Genomic DNA, 24,430 nt, shown 5'->3' with positions numbered 1-24,430 from the left:
TGTATCAGATATCAGATTTCTACTAAGCCCAATATCATTATTCCCCTGCCCCATATAAACTACTAATGCTAGAAAAAAAACCAACAAAATTTTGCAAAACACATTTACAATATAAATTAAAAAGTCAATTCAAATTTCAACCAATTTTGAAAGTGATGTTTTTATCCAAACTACAACCTGGGTCAATACACCCATTTAATTTTAACTTCAACTATCTGTGCTGACTTCCAGGAATTTTACTTTACATTTTCAACCACCTCTAAATATTTACTTCACATTTTTGCACCAATAACTCTTCTAAGATTCTGCATCGATCAGACCTTCTGAGAATGAACACTTGCTATGTTCAAAGAAAAATACTTGTTTTTTCACCAAATCTAAAAAAGCATAGACTGAAAATTAAGGATTTCCATAGTCTGTGAAGGGCAGCTTTGATTTGCCTGAACAAGTTGCTTCATGGTGCGTTTACCTCATCAAAGCAAACAGACAATCTGATTACCATTAATAAGCTGCTTTGCATCGCTTCCCATAGCCCAGCAATTGCAAAAGTTGTAAGAAATTCCTGCCCATGCACAGAAAGCCCTTCTTCTAAGTGTTGTAAGTATCAGAGGACCTGTAGAACTGGTATTGGACTGAGCTACATTGTGGTTTAAAGCAAGGGAATCATGTTGCTTTATGCAGTAGTTTCAGGGTTGTTTACTTACAATTTTGTCAAAGCACCAAGCTCTTAAATATTGATACAAGAAGTCTCTAAGGAATTAAATACGCTTACAGGTAGTCCTGTAAGTCATCCGAAATCACTTCAAGAGTGAGATGGATGGCATATAAATTTAATAAATGAAATGAATAATCACAATTGACTCTGATATTTTGCTTTTAATTTGCTGTTAATGGCTCAAATTTTATGACTGATTTTAGTAATGGACGTATTTTGACTGAAAACCAGCAAGAAACATCCCAAATAGCTGTCATATTGTAGTTGCTGCAATTGGTCATAAATGTGAGCTGGCTGCCAAGTCCCCAAATGCAATCCCATGGCTGCAGGGGCAGGTCTGTGTAGCACACATAACTTTGAGGATGATATTAAGTAATTTTTTGGGAGGCCGTCATAACTTTGAATGGTCATTAAGCAAAGGTTACTTGTATTTTTCCATGCTAAATGATAATTTTCTTTAACCTGATCAGGGAAGGTTGTCTCCTTCAGTTCCAGATCCTCTTCAGCATAAGTCAAAATGGTCTTCAGAGAACGTCTCAGAAACTCTTCATTAAAATTTTGAGATGTTCCCACTAGAGATGAGAGTGACATAGTCACCTGCATTTTCACTCTAGCAAAGTTCTGAAACAAACAAATTACCTCTAAGTCATTAATCTGTTAATAAGAATAGTTTTTCAAAAAGAAAAGCTTCATAAATTTCGTAAACCCAAAAACAGAAAATAATCTTGTTAAAGGCATCTGAACCAAAGCCCCCCCAATACTCTTTCTCCTAGTATCTGAAGTTCTCCAAGACTGAACTATTAAATTTGGCTATAGAGCAGGCAAATGAAAGTAACACATTTTTTTCCTAAAATTATTCAGTAAAAAATTAAGACAGATACGCTAAACCAAGTGACCAACGTAGAACAAAAAGAAGTTAGCTGTACCCCCGCTAGTGAAAAAGAAATGTAATTATCCATCCCCTCCCAGCCTACATGACTTTCCTCAGTACCAAAAGTTTACCTGCTATTACTTTAAAAAAGAGATAAGAATAGTATTTATGTATTGGTTTAGTTGTATGATTTTTGAAGCCATCTGGTTCCAGATGTTTATATTCTTAAAAGAAAGAAACAATAAGATAGGGAAATTGATTGTGTACATCCAGAAGACTAAAAAACTATAATCTCAGGCAAAAAAATCCAAACACTAACATAGCTTCAAAACCTCCCATGGCTGGGGAGAATAGGTGGGATTTGGAATATCATCAGGGTGGGAACTATATAGATCTATACAGATATATAGATAGGTGGATGCTATTCTATAGAGGAGGCACTGTAACACAGAAGGCAAGAGGTTTCACTTCATATTCATCAAGTCTAATACAAGTCTTTTGGTCAGCACAAGGCTACTGAAGTTCTCATTTTAGAGATGTCCCTCCTTCCATAATTCCAGACACCCCACAATTTAGTTCAGGGGTTCCCAACCCCAGGACGCGGCCCATTACCAGGCCGTGGTCTATTTCGAACCAGGCCACATGAACAGTGGGGGCAGCTGCGTGTACATAGCTTGACTTACATGAGCGGCAGGGTGGTGTGCACTCACATGCACCCACAGCACAACTTGTGCAAGTTGAGCAGCACGCATATGCACCAGCCCACCACTTGTGCAGCCCGGTTCCCCTCTCCCCATCCCAGCCGGGCCGTCAAGCCTCAAAGGTTGGGGACCACTGATTTAGATAATCTGTGCGCTTTCAGAAATAATGTACTTACATTCCCAATCTCAAAGTTTTGCCTCATGAGGAGATACAGAGAGGCACTGGCATGGGACCGTATCATGCTAATGCTACTGCTGCAGTGGCGCAGGAGTCGAAGGCATAAATCGGCACATTGCTCAGTCTCTTCTTCAAACAACAGTTCTGGGAACTAAAATGGCAGGATAAGAGGTATATTATTCAACAAATGCTAGAAACAATGAGCATTGCAAATGTCAAGATGATTCTACTTTATTTGCACTATAATGTTAATTATCTGCTCTCATCTTTCCTGGGATCACCTGCTCACTAGTCCAAGTAAAGCAAGCCTTCAGTTGCATTTTGCTGGCAGAAACTGTGGAAATAAAGCTGTCCCAGGTGCAAAGTAAGCTCATTCAAGAGTGACAAGGAATGGTAACTTACTTTGAGCTATTGAATTTAGATTAGTCAGTCTCAGTTCCAAAATTAAATAAAACCTCCTCACTCGGTACTCTATTTTCAAAACACTTACCTTTGAGACTAAAGCTCTTTGAGTAGCAAAGCAATGCTGGAGATAAAGAGCGCTTTGATTGCAGGCCATGCTATGTAGAAGAGCCTTCAGTACCCCGCCAAGAATACTTTCCTTGGATTCAGTCACCAAAACCGTCTGTAGCCAAAGACAACAGGGCATCAGAAGCAGTCAAAAAAATTGTTTTAAAGTGAAGTGCGGTAAATGCACAATGAAAAGCTAATCCTCATTCTGAGGTGTCTGTAGCCCAGTCACAAGGGCTGGGATGGGACTATTGTTCTCAAAGAACCATTATGGAAAATACCAAGCGTACTCAGGGCAATAAAACTAGCCCTATGCATTCTGAAGCATATGCTGAAGAGGACTGAAGCAGACCTTCAACAACACACAAGCTTATCCCCAGAGCAGTGTTAGACTAGCTGAGGAATTCTGGGAGTTGCAGTCCACGCATCTTAAACTTGCCGAGTTTGAGAAAAAACTGCCCCAGAGGCTAACAACTGAGAAGCTTGATGTTTAAAAGCTCAAAATATTATATTCTACACCAAGGAGAGAGAAAATATCGATACATTTTTAATCTTATGTATATTTGCTTGAGAAGAATTCCCAACAATATGGAAATATTTGGCTAATAAATACAAATTGCTGGAATTGTTATTTACAAGGAAGCAAACGGATGAAACAAATGAATAATAAAAGCAGAAGAAATTTCATCAAACTTCCTTTTATGTCCTCCGAGTTCCCATTGTTCCAGCACATTACACATAACTCGATCAAGTCTGGGAGCTTGGCGCACTTACAACCAGTTGTTGTGCTGCGCGATAACAATTGACATTTGCAATCTTCTCTGTTGACTTCTCCCAAAGTTCAGAGGGGAAACTGGCAGGGAACCCCACAGGCACTAGGGTGAGTCTCCCACACCAGCTCTTCTACACTCATGTTGCACCAGCTATCCACATATCCCCTTGCACCCAGCCCATGACACATCACTCTCTTGCTTTCTCCTTAACCTGTGCTATGTCTCTTGTGTACCCTGCCACCCTCGTGTGCATTCTTTGCAGCCTCCCACATCCTCCTTGACTCACACTCTGCCTCTTATGCACCCCTTAGACACTTGAACACCGTTCCTGAGCTGTGCTCTTGCACAGCCCTTCCACCCTCACCATGACTGGCCCCACACTCTCCTTAGTGCACCTCCCTATCTTCTTATTCTGTCCTCCATCCCACAGCATCCTTTTACCTGCCTGCCCACCTGGGACTTACAGCTTTTTGCCTATTTCCCCACTGAATTTGGTTGTGGATAGCTGTCATGAAGTTGCTTGGCCTAACAACAATAGGATCACAGTTAACGGCAGCAACTAGGGCTGGAGAGATTGCTGCCGCTAACCAATGCTTTACAACTGCCCTTAGCAATGGAAATTCTGGTCTCAATTGCTGTTGTAAGTTGAGAATGCTATAACCAGCATTCTTAGTATACATGGTTAGCAGAGGAGATCAGGAATTATATGAAAGAAAGTGATGACTACTCTGCCTCCAATATTTCACTCAGTTTCTATATTGGTTGTAGATGAAGGAAAGGACTTTTACCTACTGCTACAATGAATAAGATGGAGCAGAAGGTCTTCATGAATCTATGTGACAGAAGACTGTCTCACTGGCCTTGGCAAGAGGCCACATAGGTCTGAACTTTCCTAGACCAGGACAAGAAATCTACTCCCATCAACTGGACCCGAGCAATGTTTCCCTCTTAGTTGCTTATGTAACAGATCTTCCCCTTTGCCATCAAGGTAATCCTCTTTACTCTCTAGTAAAGGAAGATGAAACTCTCATATTTCTGTGGTTGCTTAAGAAATGTAGCTTTCATCATAACAAGTTAGTATGATTGGCTTATTTACAAAGCTAGCTGTGATGTCGATCGGTTTGCAATATGCTTTTGTAGGATTTTGCATTTCTGTTCTGAAACAACACATGTTGCATTCAGGTTATTAGAAACTATGTCAAATACTTTTAGCATCCTCACCTGCACAATTATCTCTAAAGTATCCAATATGATCAGATTGGCTTCTGTTGCCAAGTTACCATCAATAAGTGCTTCATGTTCAATCTCTGCCCGGGACCTGGTAGAAGTAAAATAAACACTAAAAATCCATGTTCCTTTAAGACATAAAACAAAGGAAAGCAAATACCATTCTGCATTCCTAAAACCCCTCCTATAATATAAAAATAATTCAAAAAAGGAGAAAATAAAACAACTAATCTGATTCATGTTGTCTTTTTGCAGTTTTTAAATTTGGCATGAAGATGCTGTAGAACAACTGCATCTCCAAGGAGTAAAATTGGGCTAGATGGACAATAATCTAGCTATTTTGGAGAAACATTTTTTCTGGCAAATACAGATAAAATACAGGCAAATGCATACGCACAAAGATGAAAAAAGACAAATTATTGGCTTAAATGGATAATGGCCAGCCTAAATGGGATAATATTGTGACTGAAATGGAACCAGAAAGCTGATGCATTTCCACAGTGGAAGCAATCTTTTTAACTACACCTGTTAATAGGTTTTTACATAATTATAATTTAGGTTTTCATTAATCCACTATTCTTTCAAATGTTGCTTGGGAAACAACTCAGTTGCAGCTTCACCAAATTGTTTTTGCAACCGCTTCTGATGTTATGGGACTGTTAAAACATTCCCAGACTTTGTTTTTATAGCACAAGGATGATTATTTTATATTCCTCGTCCAACGGTGCCTTATATAATTATGTTTTTCTTTTAGTTTTCTTACTAGGTCAAAAGACTAAATGATACCCACTGTTTATTTATTTAAAAAGAATGATTAAAAGTGTAACCATTCTGTCAATACAATTTTAAGTCCCTTTAAGTTGAAAAAAAACCCCAACATGTTATTTGTAACAGTGAAAATGTCTTTTCATATTTCGTAATGTGAACACAGGGTGGTGCTGTGAGAATAAGTGTCTTCCTAAAATATCTGGGTAGTAAAAATGGAAATGTACATCTGACAGATATCTTTGTTTTGCTATCCTATTCTTAAATGATACCTTCTTTTTAAAATCTGATAATGATTCCTCACAAACAGTACATCACACTGCTCCAAACAAGTTGCATACAATCTCCAGTTGTCCGTGGAAGGTCAATGCTAAATACCTCAGAAGAAAAGCAGCGTAAGTTTGATACTAAGTGAAGAATTCTATTGTTTCAAAAGTGGAGGCTGGCCCTGATCCATACTGACTTCTACTGATCTTATGAAACAACAGCCATTGCTGAGACTGGCTCAAATCCACATTGACATGAACCTGGTGTCCAGATATTACAGCACTCCGTTTGGGTGCTCTGCAATACATTTTTGTGTGTTTGGCTTTAAAATTAATGGTTCTGTGGTCAAGAAAACCGTCTTCAGAAATTAGTAACTCGGGTTCTAAATATATTGTGATCACTCACTTTTAAAATCTCCTTTAACTCAATTATTCTGGGGCAGAGAAAGAAGAGCCGATTTCCTTACCCACTGTGTCACACTCGAGTTTTCACGCGTTACATATTATTTTAATCTTCATCTACCACTTTTAACCGCTGCAAGATTTACCCAGATTATGGCAATAGATTTATTAATTATGTAGTCTATAGCAGGGGTCTCCAACCTTGGTCCCTTTAAGACTTGTGGACTTCAACTCCCAGAGTTCCTCAGCCAGCTTTGAAGTCCACAAGTCTTAAAGGGACCAAGGTTGGAGACCCCTGGTCTATAGCATAAACATTATTCCAGCAGAAAAAAATCTTATAAATAAATATGCCCTATGACATCATACAATCCTTGAGAAATATCCTTGGAGCCAATTTAGCCCTTGGCACAGTAGTAGATTCCCACATTGGTGGTGGTCTATGGCAGGGCCCCTGGGCTCTCTTGTCAAATTTTTCCAGAATCTCGTCTACTGCAAATTAAAAAGGTATTAAAGGTACAATTCATTTGGCATACATAGCTGTTTATAACCCTTATCAGAGTTATTAAGGGATTACGAGCCCATGTGCTAGATGTGCAATAATCACATAAGAATACAGACATGCCTCGTGCTATAGAACAGGAAACATTTTTGTAGCAGGATATACGCACTCTCTTTTTATAGCCAAATTATTTCACAAAACATCTTCTGCAAAGCATCTCAGTCTACCAGGATCTGGGGATAAAAAGCATGCCAGCCAGCCAGCCAAAGCTACACTTTTTACAGCTAATTAACCCCAATGTTTCAAATTCCAGCAATTCCTGATATAACAATTACTGCAGTAACACACAGGCATATAAAACCTCTGCAAAGCATCAAAAAACATAGCTGCAATAACAAAATAGGCAAAGGTTCAAAGTGACAACTGAAAAAACAAAACAAAATAAGATTCATAGCAGGATACCAATGCTACAATACCTGATTGGTTTGTGGCTTCTAAAAATACAGCACATGTAGAAAAATAATTAAAGTCATGGATTAGGGCAGGAAAGAAGCAACTTTTAAACTCCAATGGACTAAGTGACCGATGTTGTATATATTTCCTGCATGTACAATTTATGGCTTTTGGCTGTATCTAATAGGATTTTTACTACAACAAAGATTACTTTCTTATACAGGTAGTCCTCAACTTACAACAGTTCATTTAGTGAGCATTTGAAGTTACAACATCATTGAAAAAAACGACTTATGACTGTTATTCAGTTATGACCATTGTAGCATCCCCACGGTCATTTGATCAAAATTCAGACAATGGCAACTAACTCATATTTACATATTTATGATGCAGCATCCCAGGATCACGTGATCCCCTTTTGCGACCTTCTGACAAGCAAAGTCAATGAGGAAGCCAGATTCACTTAACAACCAGGTTACTACCTTAACAACCAGAATGATTCACTTAACAACTGTAGCAGGAAAGGTCATAAAATGGGGCAAAATTCACTTAACAGATGTCTCACTTAACAACAGAAATGTTGGGCTCAATAGTGGTCGTAAGTCAAGGACTACGTGTAATAGTGTAACTTAATATAATCCAACTGGTTCATTCAGAAGTCCCATTGAGTTCAACATCTTATTCCCAGATACGGGAATAAAATTGCTTTAAACATAGCTTGCACAGGCGTTTAACCCTTTCAAAGCCATAATGTGAGAAATCTTTCCTTAATCAGTGTCTAAATCTGTCCATATTATAGCCCACTAAATTTCAAAGGAGACAACAAAGTCTCCATATACTCTATGTCATTTGCTCAATCTATTAATTTATTAGGAAAAGATGGCATTACTTGTCAAGTTTTTCAGTGTTCTGCCTCCAATGCGTCATGTCCTTTCGCCACCTCAGGTTCTCTTGACTTCCAAAAGCACTTCCGGAAGGACTTCTTTCTGCAGGGAATTGTAATATTTAATATGTGACTATGAAGGAATTCAAAATAGGACAACTGTTCCCAGGCAATTCCTGCCAACCTAGCAGTTTGAAAGCATGCAAGTGTGAGTAGATAAGTAGGTACCACTTTGGTGGGAAGTTAACAGCATTCCGTGTGCCTTGCTGGTCACACATCTACAGAATGTCTTCAGACAAAGTTGAAACTCCCTCGACTAAGAAACGGAGATGAGCATTGACCCTTAAGAGTCAGACACGACTGGACAGGGGAAATCTTTACCTTTGCCCAAGCAATAATTAATTTTGGTAAATGTTACTGTTCTTATTCCCAGGTATAACAATGACGAGGACTGCCTCCATGGCATAAGGTATGAATTAAACATCTATCTATCTATCTATCTATCTATCTATCTATCTATCTATCTATCTATCTATCTATCTATCTATCCATCCTCCCTCTGTCTGTCTGTCTGTCTGTCTGTCTGTCTCTCTCTCTCTCTCTCTGCATGTTCTGATCATGAATAGATTTTAACAAATGGAAGACAATGGTGTTCATCACATGGAATTTTCATCAGAGGCAGACATCAGCATTTTACAGCTCCCAGGCCAGACATCAGCATTTTACACCTGTCCAGCCCATGTGAATTGCTTTTATTTTGAAGGCAACTTTTTCTTTCAATTTATGTTATGTACATGCATGCGGGCCTACATACCTTCACAGCCCTATTGGTTCAGCCCAGTCCAACAGTCCTAATTTCTCACGTGGCCCCTTCGGAAAATTAATTGCCCACGCCTGGTTGTAAGGGATAATGCATGAATAGGAACTCTTCTTCTTTCAACTATAAAAGAACTAGTCCACTCACCCAATTGTCCTCTGCTTCTTCGTACCATTTCTTGCCTGGCTCCAATGCTCCCAAGTATAGCTTCTTCAAGTTTGGCCCGCATATCTTTTGACTTCTTAAAAGTCAGACTGTTCATTCTTTCAAACACTTTCTTCCCCTAGATGTTTCACAAAAGGACAAGGATATAAAAGCAGAATATTATCTTTCTAAAGATTAATTCTTTCTAAAAATAAATTTTAAAAAGATGGGAGGGCCTGTAAAATGCAAGCAATATTAGAGGAAAAAGCAAGAGTTGACTTTGTTTTATCCAGAGAGAAACTTGCAAAGTGAGGAACATATAAAAGGAACATATTTGGAGAAACCAATTCTGCTATCTTTTAGTGGAAAGATGCTATTTTAGAACAGAATTTAACAGAAACCAGTATTTTTTGGATTTGTTTTAATCATTTTTAATATTACCTGCCCAAAGAATAGAATACTGTAGATTGGATTGGATTGGATTGGATTGGATTGGATTGGATTGGATTGGATTGGATTGGATTGGATTGGATTGGATTAGAATAGAATAGAATAGAATAGAATAGAATAGAATAGAATAGAATAGAATAGAATAGAATAGAATAGAATAGAATTCTTTATTGGCCAAGTGTGATTGGACACACAAGGAATTTGTCTTTGGTGCATATGCTCTCAGTGTACATAAAAAGACAAAATACATTCGTCAAGAATCATAAGGTACAACACTTAATGATAGTAATAGGATACAAATAAGCAATCATATCATACTAGGAAACAATATCAATATAAATTGAAATTTGAGATGGACAACCATATAAATCTGCTAAACAAATGAATAAATTTTATAGACATATTTACAATATTAATACAAATCTGCTTTAACTGTCAGTGTTACCATTCTCAGAATCTTGCAATTACAGTACAGGAATCTTCCAGCTAAGTGCACTCATTATAATTCTTATGAGGAAGCAAAGCTATTCAGTTTATGTGTCATTCAATATTTTCTGGAAGTATTCAGTGCAAATTCAGGCTCTCAAGAAAATCGTGCAATATCACCAAAAGCTTACATGTCTGAAAAAGAGCTCAACTTCCAATACAATTTTAAGACCTACATTGTGCAAACATTTGAAGAAGGCCCATCTCCAATCAAAGGTGCGCTTTTTAAAGTTGATTTACCTTATACTCAAAGCAGGAAATGCAAAGATAAAGCAAATCCAACAAGCGATTGAGCTGCAACACAGAGAGATCTGTAAACCATTTCTGCAGAACACTTTCGTCAGCATTCTTCAGGACCCACAGGAGGCAGATCAAAAGGTTTCGACTGGAATCAGCTGAAAATGTTGAGTGTTGCCTGCTGGCCTGGATTCAGAGATAGAACAGATCAAAACTGTGGTTACCAGTTTGATTCTGAAATAAATCTAGTCCAACTAAAGCAGGGGTCTCCAATCTGGGCAACTTTCAGCCTGGTGGACTCCAACTCCCAGAATCCCCCAGCCAGCAAAGCTGGCTGGGGAATTCTGGGAGTTGAAGTCCGCCAGGCTGAAAGTTGCCCAGGTTGGAGACCTCTGAACTAAAGGAAAGTTTTATGTTCTTTTGCAGCTTTAAAAAACGGGATGCAAGCTATTCAGATAGACCTAATGCATCCTGCTTAGGATGTGAAGAGTGTGCTGGATTCTGTAATAAATGGGGCACCGTATCCCCCTCTCAGTGTGACTGTGGGGTCCCATGTCAAATTGTAGATCACACTGTGACCAGCCATAAGCTGAGGGCATATACCAGTCAAGTATCTTTATATATATATATATATATATAAACGATGCTGAAATTCAATACTTGGATGGCCTAGACATAATATTTGAACATAGATCTTTTTAACATTTATATTTTATTGTGTTTTACTAATCTAGGTGAAATTTTAATATATACTGGTAATCCATGTATGATATGCTAAATAAGTAATAACAAGGTGTGGATGAGTCTTTTGACAAGTTTCAAAATGGGAGGAAAAGTGTTATATCCCGATCGCCTCAAAGGTGGTTTTTCAAAAGGCAACGGGACTTTGTTTTCCCCTGAAGACATTTCGCTTCTCATTCAAGAAGCTTCTTTCGTTCTGAAGAGAAACGTTCTCAAGGAAAAACAAAGAAAAGTACATTTGAGACAGCCATGACCTGGATGAATGAAAATCTCCATAGACCGTTATATCTTTAAGGCACTGCCTTAAAATATCATACTATCGTTTTATTGTGCTATAGTTTCCCAAAGAACCAAAACAATCATATTCCAGTATTATCATCTTCCCCTATTCATTCTTTAGTTTCCATGAAATATGTTAAGAATATTGGCATCATTTCATGACATGGCTTTCACCCAGTCTTCTTGTTTCATGAATACAGATTCCCAAGTATTTATTTGTAGACAGATCTATTGAAGGAGGATGTTCTTGTACCGTTGATGTGAGGAGAAAACTGGTAGGCCGGCTGAGCTGTGGTACAGAGGTTCCTGCAATGGCCATAGCAACTGTCTGACTGATCATGTTCCCACCCTCACTTTCACAATCCTCCACTGCGACGCAGCTTGGTCTTCCACGCTGGTTGTGACTTTCTGCAGCGAAACAGGCCAATTTCAATGAAATGAAACATTAATGCGGCTGCTTTAATAAAGTTACGTGGAATACAGACAATAGCAAAAGACAGAAAACTTTTGCATTAGATGGCATATAAATAACCCACAGAATCCCAATCAGAAAGGTTCATTTTAGCCATCTAGTCAAATTCAAATTAAAATAAACCCCTAATTATTCTTAAGGGACATGGTGGTTCAATGGCTAAGACGCTGAGCTTGTCGATCGAAAGGTCGGCAGTTCAGCGATTTGAATCCCTAGTGCTGCCTAACGGAGTGAGCCCCCAGCTTCTGCCAACCTAACAGTTCAAAAGCAGGTAAAAAATTCTAGAAAAATAGGGATCACCTTTGGTGGGAAGGTAACAGCATTCGGTGCATCTTTGGTATTTAGTCATGCAGGCCACATGACTACGGAGACGTCTTCAGACAAGCGCTCTTCGGCTTTGAAACGGAGATGAGCATTGCCCCCTAGAGTCCAGAATGACTAGCACATATGTGCAAGGGGAACCTTTACCTTTTTAATTATTCCTAACATTCAAGCAGAATTTATACTTAAAATGCAGTAGAGTCCTGCACTCCAGGAGGGCAGCAATAGATATTAGCCTTTGATAACACATCCTTTCAGGTATTTGAAGTCTCTAGAACAGGGGAGTCAAACTCGCGGCCCGCATGCATCACTTGCTGGCCCCGCCCCCACCTGGTTTAGCAAAGAGGGGAAAAGTCCCAATATGTCACGTGATACTGCTGTGATGATGCAAATTTGACACCCCTGCTCTAGAATGTTTAGGAAATCATTTTTAAATGGATGAAAGAATGATGTCACTTTTTATTTATTTATTTGTCCAATTTATGTAACTCCCCATTACACAAGTGACTCTAGTAGGCCTTTACTTGTCAGAAGGTCACAAACGGTGATCACATAACCCTGCAACAGTCATAAATACATACCAGTTGCCAAGCATCCGAATTTTGATCATGTGACCATGGGGATGCTGCAATGCTCATGAGTATGAAAAACTGGTCACAAGTCACTTTTTTTCAATGCCTTTGTAACGTTGAACGGTTACTAAACAAGTGCTTATAAGTTAAGGACTACCTATACAGCATGCATTCATTTCCTACTCTACAGGTAGTCCTCGACTTACAACAGTTCATTTAGTGATCATTCAAATTTACAACGGCACTGGAAAAAGTGATTTATGACCATTTTTCACACTTACGACCATTGCAGCATCTCCATGGTGACATGATCAAAACTCAGATGAGTCATATTTATGACTGTTGCAGGGTCCCAAGGTCATGTGATCTCCTTTTGCGATCTGACAAGCAAAGTCAATGAGGAAGCCAGATTCACTTAAGAACCTTGTTACTAACTTTTTTTTTTAATTTGCATTTATATCCCGCCCTTCTCCGAAGACTCAGGGCAGCTTACACTATGTTAGCAATAGTCTTCATCCTATTTGTATATTTACTGTATACACAAAGTCAACTTATTGCCCCCAACAATCTGGGTCCTCATTTTACCAACCTTATAAAGGATGGAAGGCTGAGTCAACCTTGGGCCTGGTGGGACTAGAACCTGCAGTAATTGCAGGCAGCTGTGTTAATAACAGACTGTCTTACCAGTCTGAGCCACAGAAGCCCTTATCAACTGCAATGATTCCCTGTGTGCTTGATGTGGAGTTGCAAAGGCAAATAGACATTTCAAGCACACATTCAAGCTTTTGGGTGCAGTTTAGAAATTCTTTTTTTAAAAAACCCAGTTTTCTGCTCTAACTAAATACAGTACTCAGGTAGCAGTGCAGTTAATGGGTTAGCATACCAAGTACCTGTGAAATCATACAGCTGGGGCACACTCTCCATGATCACTCCAATCAGAGGCAAGTACAGAGTAGCCACCCTGGCCTTTACTTGTGGGTCAGAGTACCGTGGGTCGGAGTCATGGCTAGATAGCAAATTGTGTACCATGTTGATGACTTTCTTATGCAATCCAAACAAACTATTTAACAACAACAAAAAAAGAGTTAGTAGGATGTGTTAATAGTTTTAGAGCAGATATGGCATGGCAAACACATATATAAGCAGATTCACAAGTTTGATTCCTTTTAATTATATCCCTTATTTTATGATTTTTTTTTCAATTTCACCTTATCCTTTATTTAGCTAATCTGAAACAATGTAGCAAATATACTGTAGAATTAGAATTAACCTCTTAAACTAGAATGTGCAAAATAAGCCAATATTAGCCACTTGATTCTGCGTCTTTAACTCCAGACACAAAATATAGACAGTGGTTAATATATAAACTGACTTGCAGATTAATTATTATTTTTATGATGTGCATTTATGAAAATGGAGAGGAAGAGGAAAAAGAAGATACACAAAAAAGGAAAAAGAGGGGGAAAGGCAGAAAAATCACAAAATGCACAAATAATTTACAAACATTAGATTTTTTTTAAATTTTAAATGTTTTCTTAATTTAAATAACTAAATGCACTCCATCATTTTAAAACTACTAATCATTGCTAAAACATTATATGAATTATCAACTGCAACAGTCAACATGGTATATAAATCATAAAATAAGATTAAAAGTTACAGGAATTTCTATCTAAGCAATTAAGACTTTATACTAAGAGAAACTGACACCTCAGATATGAAACAAGCCCATATATGGAATTGTAATCCAAAAATATTTCCAAGTTGAATTACATTCTGTTTCAGATTTATTTTTGAAATACAAAGTTATTTTAGGCACTTAGGCATACACCAAGAACTTAATTAGACATTCTTCTACACACTGAATAAGTATAGTTTCCAAAAGGAAGTGTGGACTACTCTTATAGCAGTTACCACAAATAAAACTAATTCAGCATACTTTGTGAGAATATAAGATTTAGTCATTCTGAGAGTTTTTTTGATGCTTGATACTTTCAGTTTTAGATGATTGATCATTTTAACTACTTTGTTTCTTCCTATTCTTCCCCATTTTTACTTTTTTGCATTGATGGCTGCAGCAAGAGTACCTAAAGTAGAGGTGTCCAAACTTGGCAACTTTAAGACTTGTGGACTTCAACGCCAACAAAGTTGAAGTTGAAGCAAAGGTGGCTGAGAAATTCTGGGAGCTGAAGTCCACAAATCTTAAAGTTGCCAAGTTTGGACACCCCTGCCCTAAAGATTAACTCTCAGAACTGGAGATAGCCACAAAGTAGCAGAACATAATCTGCTGCTGTTTATTGTAGCTATTGAATATCACAAACTAAGACTGGAGCACAACACAGATTATTTTAAGAAGTAGTGATGTCACAGCAACCCATGTTAATAAGAAAACAAAAACGTGTATGGTAACATCATGGTGCAAATTTGTTCTTATATATTTTTCTCCTAATATTGGACAAACATATGTACAATTTGGTATCTATTTCATTTATTATGTTGCATTTTCCTAACTTGCTTTTAACTGTAGAGGCCCACGGTTATACAAGAAAAAAAAATACACAGGGATGAATACGTACCTAACAAAAGGGAAAAAAAACCAATCTAACTTATGTTGGAGCATTCAACTTTATTACAGGTAATCCTTGACTTACAATTCACTTAGTGACCATTCATTTACAACAGCACTGAAACATGTGACTTATGATTCTTTGTCATAATCATGTGATCAAAACTCAGATGCTTGGCATCTGGTTCAGATTTATGACCGTATCACAATGTGTTCCTTGAGTGGTTTATCACACATATATAAACAACTAGCATCCCAATGATAGTTCTCTCTAGAAAATGGGGACCTAGAACTGATCACAGCCTACAGACAAAGGTTGCTAGGAATATTAAGAGAGGTGAACCCTGAATGGGCATAACTCATCAAAACTGACCCTAATATAAATGGGAAATGTCATCTTTACAGTTGGAAAAAACATCAATAATACATATCATGTCTTGCAGTGATGCAATGAAATAATTGCTGTATTTTGGCTTTACATGCTTTATTCATTAATAAGTGATGGAGTCAGTTAAAATTTATCTACCACTTCCTCCATTACTTACATTTTTCATTGTGAATGGTTTACTGACCCCAATTACTTTATATGAGACTATGCTATTCAACCACAAACTATTCCACTGGAAAATAAAAGCTTGGTTCAAAACGAAACAAAACAAAATAAAACAAAACAAAACAAAATGCAATGCAACACAACGCAAAGCAAAGCAAAACAAAACAAAACAACCCCTTTCTAATGATGCCATGCTTAATAAATTTTATCTTATTTATATTTGTATGATTTTCTTGAGGCCTGTGGGTTCTCATATCCGAGTGATAGTTATTTTTTTCTGTTGATGGATAGTCGTCCAAAAACACCATACAATACAGTGGAGAATAGAAAACATAGTCTAGCAGTCAACCATGCATTAGCTGTGGTTCAGTTTTTACTTCTGCAATTAGAAAATCACACGACGCTGGCCATGCTGAAGGCCCTTCAACCTTTTAAGAAACATGTGGCTGTTCCACTTATTTCCTCTTTTTTCTGATCCTGATCTGAAAAAATTGTTCTGGTCAGCAAAAATTAGTACAGGTGGTCCTCGACTTACCACCACAACTGAGCCCAAAATTTATGTCTCTAAGTGAAACATTTGTTAAGTGAATTTTGCCCCATGTTACGACCTTTCTTGCCAGAGTTGTTAAGAGAATTGCTGCAGTTGTTAAGTTAATAACACAGTTGTTAAGTGAATCTGGCCATTGACCCAAAAGTGCTCTTTCAAGAGGCAACTGGACGTTCGTGTTTTTTCTTTGAAGACATTTCACTTCTTATCCAAGCGTCCTCACTTATTGCATCACGGTAGGGCATGCTGGTCTGACGGCCGCGGATAGAAAAACATTACAGAGGGTGGTGAGTACAGCACAAAACATCGTGGGCGGTCCCCTGGTATCATTAGATGAGATTGCTAGGGCTCACTGCCTTAGAAAAGAGTGAAGAAAATTCTCAGGGACGACTCTCACTCTGGTCATCACTTCTTTACCCTCCTACCATTGGGAAGGAGATATAGAAGTATAGCCAGCTGCACAAACAGGCTGAAGAACAGTTTTTATCCCTGGGCTGTCAGACACCTGAATGAGAAATAACATCGTAACTATGTAGTATGATGGACTGCAGGGCCAGCGCAATGTGTAACATTTTCACACTGGTGCAATTGGACTGAGTGTTTTGTTAATAGGATTTCTTGGGTTAGGGATTTTCTGTCTTCACTGTGAGTTGTATTGTGTTGGGGGGGGGGGAGTTTCCCTGAGGGAGATCAACCAATCTCACTGTACATATGTTGTGTACTGACAATAAAGATTTGAACTGAATCTGAATTGAATTGAATTGAAGCTTCTTCAGCTCTCACCGGACGGTGGGGAATGGAAGGATTTATATTCCTTGCAGACAGCCGGTCATTTACATTTCCCGTTGACTCTGCTTGTCAGAAGGCTACCAAAGGTAAACACATGACCTTGGGACACTGCAATCATCATAAATATGAGTCAGTTGCCAAGTATCTGAATTTTGATCATGTGACTGCGGCTGCGTTGCAAATGTTGTGAGAAAAATGATCATAAGTCACTTTTTTCAATCCTGTTGTAACTTTGACCGTCACTAAATGAGCTGATGTAAGTTGAGGACTACCTGTATGACTATCTAAGCAAATTTAAAGAGTAATTGACTGTGAAAGGAACAAGGAATTGAGAAGAAATACATTCTTTCACAGTCCTGTGACAATATACTTGAAGGCTTATGAGAGAGGAAATATGTTTGAAATAATTATAGTCTGTTGGAAACAATTTTAAAATGTACCTATCTGCTTCAGGATCTAGAATGACAGCTAGTTCAGTAAGTACCAGTCCTGCCAAGTAATGCTGTTGACGAAAAGGAACGGACAGCTCAAACATATTTGCAATCTTCTGATCCTGGACATTTGTTGAGAAGCCAGAACTCTGTAACACAAAAACACAACTTTTGGTAGGTTTTATTATATGTATTAGTCCTAGTGGCCTCCACAAATTTATTTATATAAATATATTCATAATAAAATAACAGCATGAAAGAAGAAAACACAACAAAGAAATACATTCAACCTTAGTTCGGCAAAATTTTTTATCAGTTTCTTTATTACTGTTCAACAGCTAAATAAAACAGGACTTGTTTATTGCAAAGGATAAAAAGGATTCCTGATATATCTAGACAGAATTTATGAACAGGGATCACATTATTATTATTATTGATGTGTACTATTCAGTTTCCATTTTTATGCATTTAGCACAAATATTGGGTATTCAAGTTACAAATTTTAGAAATTAGATAGGATAACAATTCATGTTAAGACATGGTTTGCAATAACGGTGTTGATAAGCTATAATAGGTATATTTATATATTAAGTCAAAATCAATCAAGTAACTGGTTTATATTTATATTTATCACATCAACTCAAAATCAATCAAGTAACAATTTGGTTTAACACAGCACAAGTTTTTTTTTAAAAGTCTGCATATAAAGGAGAGCAGAGCTAAAGAAGAATCTAATTCTACATGAAATCCTACAGTCCATTCAATTATTATTAGCCTTCTAACACGACACTATACTTTGGTATATTATCTACCTGTGATGTTGCTGATGACACTGAAGGAGATGGAGAGGCAGGCGGTGTTAGCAAACTACATGGTAAATTCAGAGTAACGTAATGCTCATGGCTACAGACAATCCGAAGGAAATCCAGCCTCAAGGACACCAGCGTGCTGGGGTTTGGTAAAGAATAAAGCTTGGAGGACACCTTGTGAAACAGGAAAAACAAAGTTAAAAAGTGACAAGGAAGCTTGGTCCTACAAATGTAAATGTATCCATTTCCCCCTAAACTACAAAAATAGAGAGCAAAGGACAGGCACGTTAAATTTGGTATTCACAAAAAATGAGCAGGACATTGTTACTTTCAATTTGAACTTTAAACCATTTTGAAGCATTTCCATGCCACTTAGACTATATCTTTTCGGAGTACAACCATGCTGCTGGCCCAGAATGTGTTCTATTTAATCCAATGTTTGGATTATCTTGATCCAACATCAAGAGCCAAAAAGATGGTGCTGTGTCTGTGCCCCCCGAGCAGGGCCTCCTGCCAGAAAGTGACTTGGAAAGTGAGGGGGAAGGGCCATCAGGACTTCAGGAGCACTGGCTTCCCTGGCTCAGCTCCAGAAGCCAGAGGCAGGCCAGGTGGAGGAGATAACGAGGCCTCCATCCCCTCTTCCCCCCCCAGGCCACGCCTCCAGACCCAGCTGATGGCAATCAGGCCTGGCTGGACCCTAGGTTTCGTAGGCAGGAGAGGTGGGAACAACAGAAGCAGGGTGGGGCAGGCTTAGGAAGTGTTGAGTCATGGAGCCACACCCCACAGGATACAAAACCAGTGAGGGCTGCTACGCCTCTTCGTAGCAGGCAAATCAACTGCTTAACTAGAGCTGAAGTACTGTTTTTTTCTGGGTGACTCATTGGCATCAAGGGAGATAACAGTGTCACTTGGCAGACGCTCGCTAGTTTGCTGCCAAAGCTGATAGTGCTGGCTAATTAAGCCATCGCTCGGATGGAGGCGAGGAGGGACAGAACAGATGCTTTGGAATCTACAAACTGACGCCAATAGTGATAGCATCCCCAGTAGTTGTTCATCAAATTAGGAGGGAAAGAGAAAAGGGACAGAATTTTGGCCTCTTTGGAAAACATCCTTCTAATCAGATACCACAATGTATTATACTCCTCCTCTCCTCTTTCCTTCTCTCTCCTTCTTGGATGTAGCCAATGCCAAGGATTCTCTACCCCGAGCCCAGGTCTTTCTTAGATGCCCTCCTTTTACCTCAATCTTGCCACCGTACCTGTTTGTAATAAGTCTTAACAAGGCTAAAGACAAATCCTCTGTCCATGACAGACAACAGATCGTTGAGAAAAAATGCTAAACTAGTGTTGAGTCTTTCAATCATTTCTGTATCCTGCATCAGAGGGAAAAAGGAAAAAAAGAAGGAAAAGGACAGAATGTTTCAAAACAGAAGGCTCTTATCCAACCACTTGTCCACTATATAGAAATTATCTCTCCATCTTCGGGTATACATTTGACAAGAACACAACTGAATTGCTTCCATTACCTTCTGAAACCGGGAAACTATATCACTGGCGATTGTGCTGACCAGTGCAGCTATGTCATCCATGAAGCGCTCTGGAAAACGATTCTTCCTCGGGGCGTCGAGTTTATCAGCAAAATACAAATGATGCACAATACTTTTTACCTGGGGGAAACATATATTACCACTCGCCATCACTTGCACGAAAAATGTCAGCTGTGGATAACAGTACGATTTGATACTATTCTGTAAACCAGATCTAATCATTATAACAGTTGTAAGAGGCTCCAGGTTGCCTTCTTTTCCCATTGGTCTAACTCTAGCTATCATCTGGAGAGTAACTTTCAGAAGCATTTTATCTTCTACACAAGTAGATATTATCTGGATAATGAGTGGCCATTTTCCCTGAAAGTTCATCTATGATAGGGATCAGGACAGAAGTCCAGAGGCAATAACAACAAAAAAGATAACAAAGCCGACTTTCTTTCTGATCATATTTTCCCCTCCAATAAAAGGAAAGGAATAGACATGTCTTACCAGAGATCTGAACTGGTCTCTTGCATAAGGATTGTGATTTTAAGCTGGAGCACATGAAGGTTGCTCATCCCTGCACTTGACAGTTTTTCTCATTCTCTTACCATAAGTTCAAAGAAGAACCATGCTTGCTGAAGAGCTGCTTCACGAACACTTCCACTGCAGACAACCCATTGCAAAGCCAGTTCTTCATGAAAAAGCTAGCAGAATTAAAATTCATGTTTACTCATCCAGCATTTAATCATTCTTGAAACTGTAATTCAGAGATTCCCCAACTCCTGAGCTACTGCCTGGTACTGGATTGTGGTCTGTTCGAAACCAGGCTGCACAAACAGCGGGCAAGTGGGCCTGCGCATGTGCTGCTTCACTTGAGCAAGTGGCGGGTGAGTGAGTGCATGCATGAAGCTCCTTTTGTGCAAGGGTTGTACATGCGTGTCCGCCACTTGCACAAATAGAGCTGTGCGCACGTTCACCTGTCACTTGCATGGAACCATCCCCTCTCCCCTCCCTTTCCACTTGTCCACAAAACCGGAAGGGTTGGGGACCGCTGCTGTAATTAGTAAAATAATATCAAGTAACATACAGGGATGACAACAAGCAAAACAATTTTATGAACATTACAGCAATGGTTAACGGTTCTTTAACAACCTTTTTAAAAGGAAATATTGCATAGTGGGAAGTGTAAATCCAATCTATGCCAGGCAGAACTAAAGGCAAATTGTAATTTCTGATAAAGTTATGATTTATTTTCTCCTGAAATGTTCTTCTTCTTATTGCTAGAAGAGGGAGAAAAATGAAGCTCAGGGTGAAAGAGTTCCACTCTTTTCTCCAGTTTTACTGAAGAGAAGGTAAGGGATAAAAACTGATCCAACTCATCTGTTGGAAAACTAACAAGAAAAATTCTTACTCTTTTCATCCATCTCTTGGAAAAACAAACCGGTGGGGAAAAAAACATCCATATAGATTCCCAGCTGCTCAGTCTCTAATGCCCTCAAGCAAAAGCAGAATGTCAGTAATCAAATTCTTCTTCCTACCTCCATGAAAGCCATAGAAGATGGTAAGTGGAAGCCCCCGTAAGCTAAACTGAAGCACAGGAGCATTTGCTCAATCTTTGCATTGTTCTCAGGTGTGTGATAGAAAAGAATTAATGTTTTTACAAAAAATGAAGTGATTCATCTGGATTAACATCCAAGCTATTTTATATTTGTAGAACTAGAATCAAGCCACTGCGAGTCTAGTTGACTCAGCACTCTTCAAATTCAGGACACATTAAACACTGACTGAACTGTTTATCGCTCCTTGTCTTGCACAACAGCATGTAATGATCTTTGCTATATCTACCTTTTTAGTTGGCAGTCGCCCTGTTAATGTTTGTAAGAAACTTGGTGTCTCCGTATGGGAAGACATACGATTACAGCTTCGATCTGCAGCCTGCAAAATAAAATGGTGACAGCACATTAAAATATGATATGGATGACACACATAATTCGAGACAACGGACATTAAAAAAAAAATAACAGAAACTTTTTAGATTTCAACCTTTAATTCATTTCAATAAAAGGACAAGTAGTACTGAACCTTATGGAGATTTTGAAACTTATTAATAGACAATAAAGCTGTTTGTTTAAAAAAAGGTTTATAGGGTCCAAACGGAGATTAAACATTATGCAATGTTTTCGCTTAAAGACATGAAGTGTTGCAAAAGTATGAAACTAATTTGTAACAACTTCGCATTTTGCTGACATACAAGAAAACAACTTATATTCTAACTTCTGTGTCACTCACCCCAGCTTAAAAAATATTGAACCATTGCTCAAAATACCAATATTTATTGTATAGAATTACACATAGTACTCGACTTATGGCCACCATTGAGCCCAAAATTTCTATTGCTAAATGAGTCATTTGTTAAGTGAGCTTTGCCCCCGTTTTACGATTTTTTTGCCACAATTAAGTGAATCACTGCAGTTGTTAAGTAATATGTTTGTTAAATGAATCTTAACTTTGCTTGTTAGAAGGTCACAAAAGGTGATCATATGACCCCAGGACCCTGCAACCTTCCTAAGTATGAATCAGTTGTCAAGCAGCTGAATTCTGATCACATGACCATGAGAATGCTGCAAGAGTTATAAATATGAAAAATGGTCGTAAGTCATTTTTTTTCAATGATGTTGTAACTTTGAATGGTCACTAAATGAACTGTTGTAAGTCGAGGGCTAGCTGTATACAATCAAATGGGGTTTTATTTATACATTTGGTTTAACAATCAATTTTTTTTAAAAAAAATTTTTTTTACTCTTTTACAAAATAATTAAACTGATTAAAAGCTAAAAGCATGGTCAACTGAATTTAACCAGGACTTCATTTAAACAATCACACTGTGTTAAGAAGCAAGCAACTAAGGTTAAAATTATCATGATATTAAGCATTTTGTATTTTGCAGTGTATTACTTGACACATTTTTCAACAGTTTTCATCAAGAAAAATAAATAGTTCACACATTATGTAATAAAAACAAGGTGGCGAATGAAGAAGAAAATGCATTATCAAAATCATAACAGATACAGATGGTGATGATACAAAATATAAGATTGGCCTCCTTAAAATAAAAGGAAATTAATGAATCACACTAATTAGGTATGGCTAATATAAGTCCTAATTATTTCAGTAAGCCAATTTTATATATGATTGACAATGTAATGGTTAGAAATGTTACATTTGCACATAACATATCTCTATTTGGACTGTATTACATGTAATGAAATGTTATAAAACAAGTGTAAAAATTAATTATACAGTAGGAAAAAAACAGTTTTGAACATGCGGGAGAACAGAAAAAAATCAGATGGATGGTTTCTCATGCAAACTGGTGGATACAAGAGAAAGGAACCATGTGAATTCTTTAAAACAGGTAAAAGTATGTGAAAGGGATTGTAGTGATGACTCGAGGGAGAAAGATTTCTGAATGGTGATATCAACCAAAGATATTAAGAGGAAAGTAAGGAAGCTCTGAGGGAATCACCACCTCTGAAGTCTCTGCATTCGGACTGGGGTTGGATCCCCATGGGGCAGCTTTTGCAGCACCAGTGTTTACCCAAGAATTGGAGCGATCTAAGCCCTGGGCACATAACAGAAAGCAGTAAGGAAAGGAAAGAAATGTTACATATTGCATGCCACATTTGCATTGGAAATTGGAGGAGATTAATTTCTTCAAAGAAATCCAGAAGGTATGCAGCACAAACACATCACCAATTAGTACTGTTAAATAATTTGCTTAGTCCAAACAATTATTTGTATCGATAGAAGAGAATATTTGTAGCTCGGGGTGGAATTGTGGGATCCTTGGTGCTCTTTGAACTTGCTTATTCTCTTGCAGATGTTTCATTAGCAAACTCGGTAACAGCCTCAGCAACAAGGACTCCACAATTATTTGTATTTTTCCCCCAGATATACATGCTAAAATGTCATCGGACCAAGCATATCTTGCAGCACCTTATGTAGGCATAGCTTATAAGGGGCACCTTCTCCATTTCTGTTTAGTTTTAATCTTATTCCAGTTGCTGTTTATTTATGATTTTACTTAAATCATTTAGGTGCTATATTTAGTAAGTTTGTAAATATTAATGCATATACAGTAGTCCCAATTCTAAAGAAATCCAGTCAGGCTGCAAAGTTACTGAATATCAGGACATAACTTAACTGGATCTACCTCTACTGGTTTTAGCTAGAATAAAACTAAACCAAATTTCTCAGCTTTTGTAACACTGATTATATTTTACCACTTCAAAAACCACTTATTTTATAATACACATGTCTTATTTTCCATCATTAGTACATAGTAGAAAAGATAATTCATATTTATTTCTGGGAATCGGTTTTGTTTCATGGATTTCTATACTTCTGTAACCTGCTGCAGTCATCTATTGGCACAATATAGG

General features: G+C 38.0%; 1 protein-coding gene across 8 annotated transcripts in view; it reads right to left on the bottom strand.

Moving 5' to 3' along the window:
• DOCK7 (dedicator of cytokinesis 7) overlaps window positions 1-24,430 on the bottom strand; it is a 132,618-nt gene that overhangs the window by 30,053 nt on the left and 78,135 nt on the right. For 6 of the 8 annotated variants that reach the window (XM_058178705.1, XM_058178707.1, XM_058178706.1 and 3 more), the window contains exons 23-37: window positions 21,834-21,923; window positions 20,597-20,692; window positions 19,983-20,123; window positions 19,716-19,829; window positions 18,461-18,631; window positions 17,658-17,797; window positions 13,653-13,822; window positions 11,651-11,805; window positions 10,381-10,563; window positions 9,208-9,343; window positions 8,250-8,346; window positions 4,970-5,066; window positions 2,956-3,090; window positions 2,464-2,616; window positions 1,178-1,336 (exon numbers count right to left, since the gene is read on the bottom strand). In XM_058178705.1, coding sequence (XP_058034688.1) covers window positions 1,178-1,336; window positions 2,464-2,616; window positions 2,956-3,090; window positions 4,970-5,066; window positions 8,250-8,346; window positions 9,208-9,343; window positions 10,381-10,563; window positions 11,651-11,805; window positions 13,653-13,822; window positions 17,658-17,797; window positions 18,461-18,631; window positions 19,716-19,829; window positions 19,983-20,123; window positions 20,597-20,692; window positions 21,834-21,923 — 2,037 coding nt within the window. Of the gene's footprint in view, window positions 1-1,177; window positions 1,337-2,463; window positions 2,617-2,955; window positions 3,091-4,969; window positions 5,067-6,733; window positions 7,402-8,249; window positions 8,347-9,207; window positions 9,344-10,380; window positions 10,564-11,650; window positions 11,806-13,652; window positions 13,823-13,858; window positions 14,134-17,657; window positions 17,798-18,460; window positions 18,632-19,715; window positions 19,830-19,982; window positions 20,124-20,596; window positions 20,693-21,833; window positions 21,924-24,430 lie in introns of those variants that run through there. The other 2 variants (XM_058178710.1, XM_058178711.1) reach the window with 2 other exon arrangements.

The sequence above is a fragment of the Ahaetulla prasina genome, chromosome 3 (genome assembly GCF_028640845.1).
Source record: "Ahaetulla prasina isolate Xishuangbanna chromosome 3, ASM2864084v1, whole genome shotgun sequence".
Classification (NCBI taxonomy): Eukaryota; Metazoa; Chordata; class Lepidosauria; order Squamata; family Colubridae; genus Ahaetulla; species Ahaetulla prasina.
The sequence above is the reverse complement of the archived record's forward strand: the minus strand, read 5'-3'. Positions and strand labels throughout refer to the sequence as shown.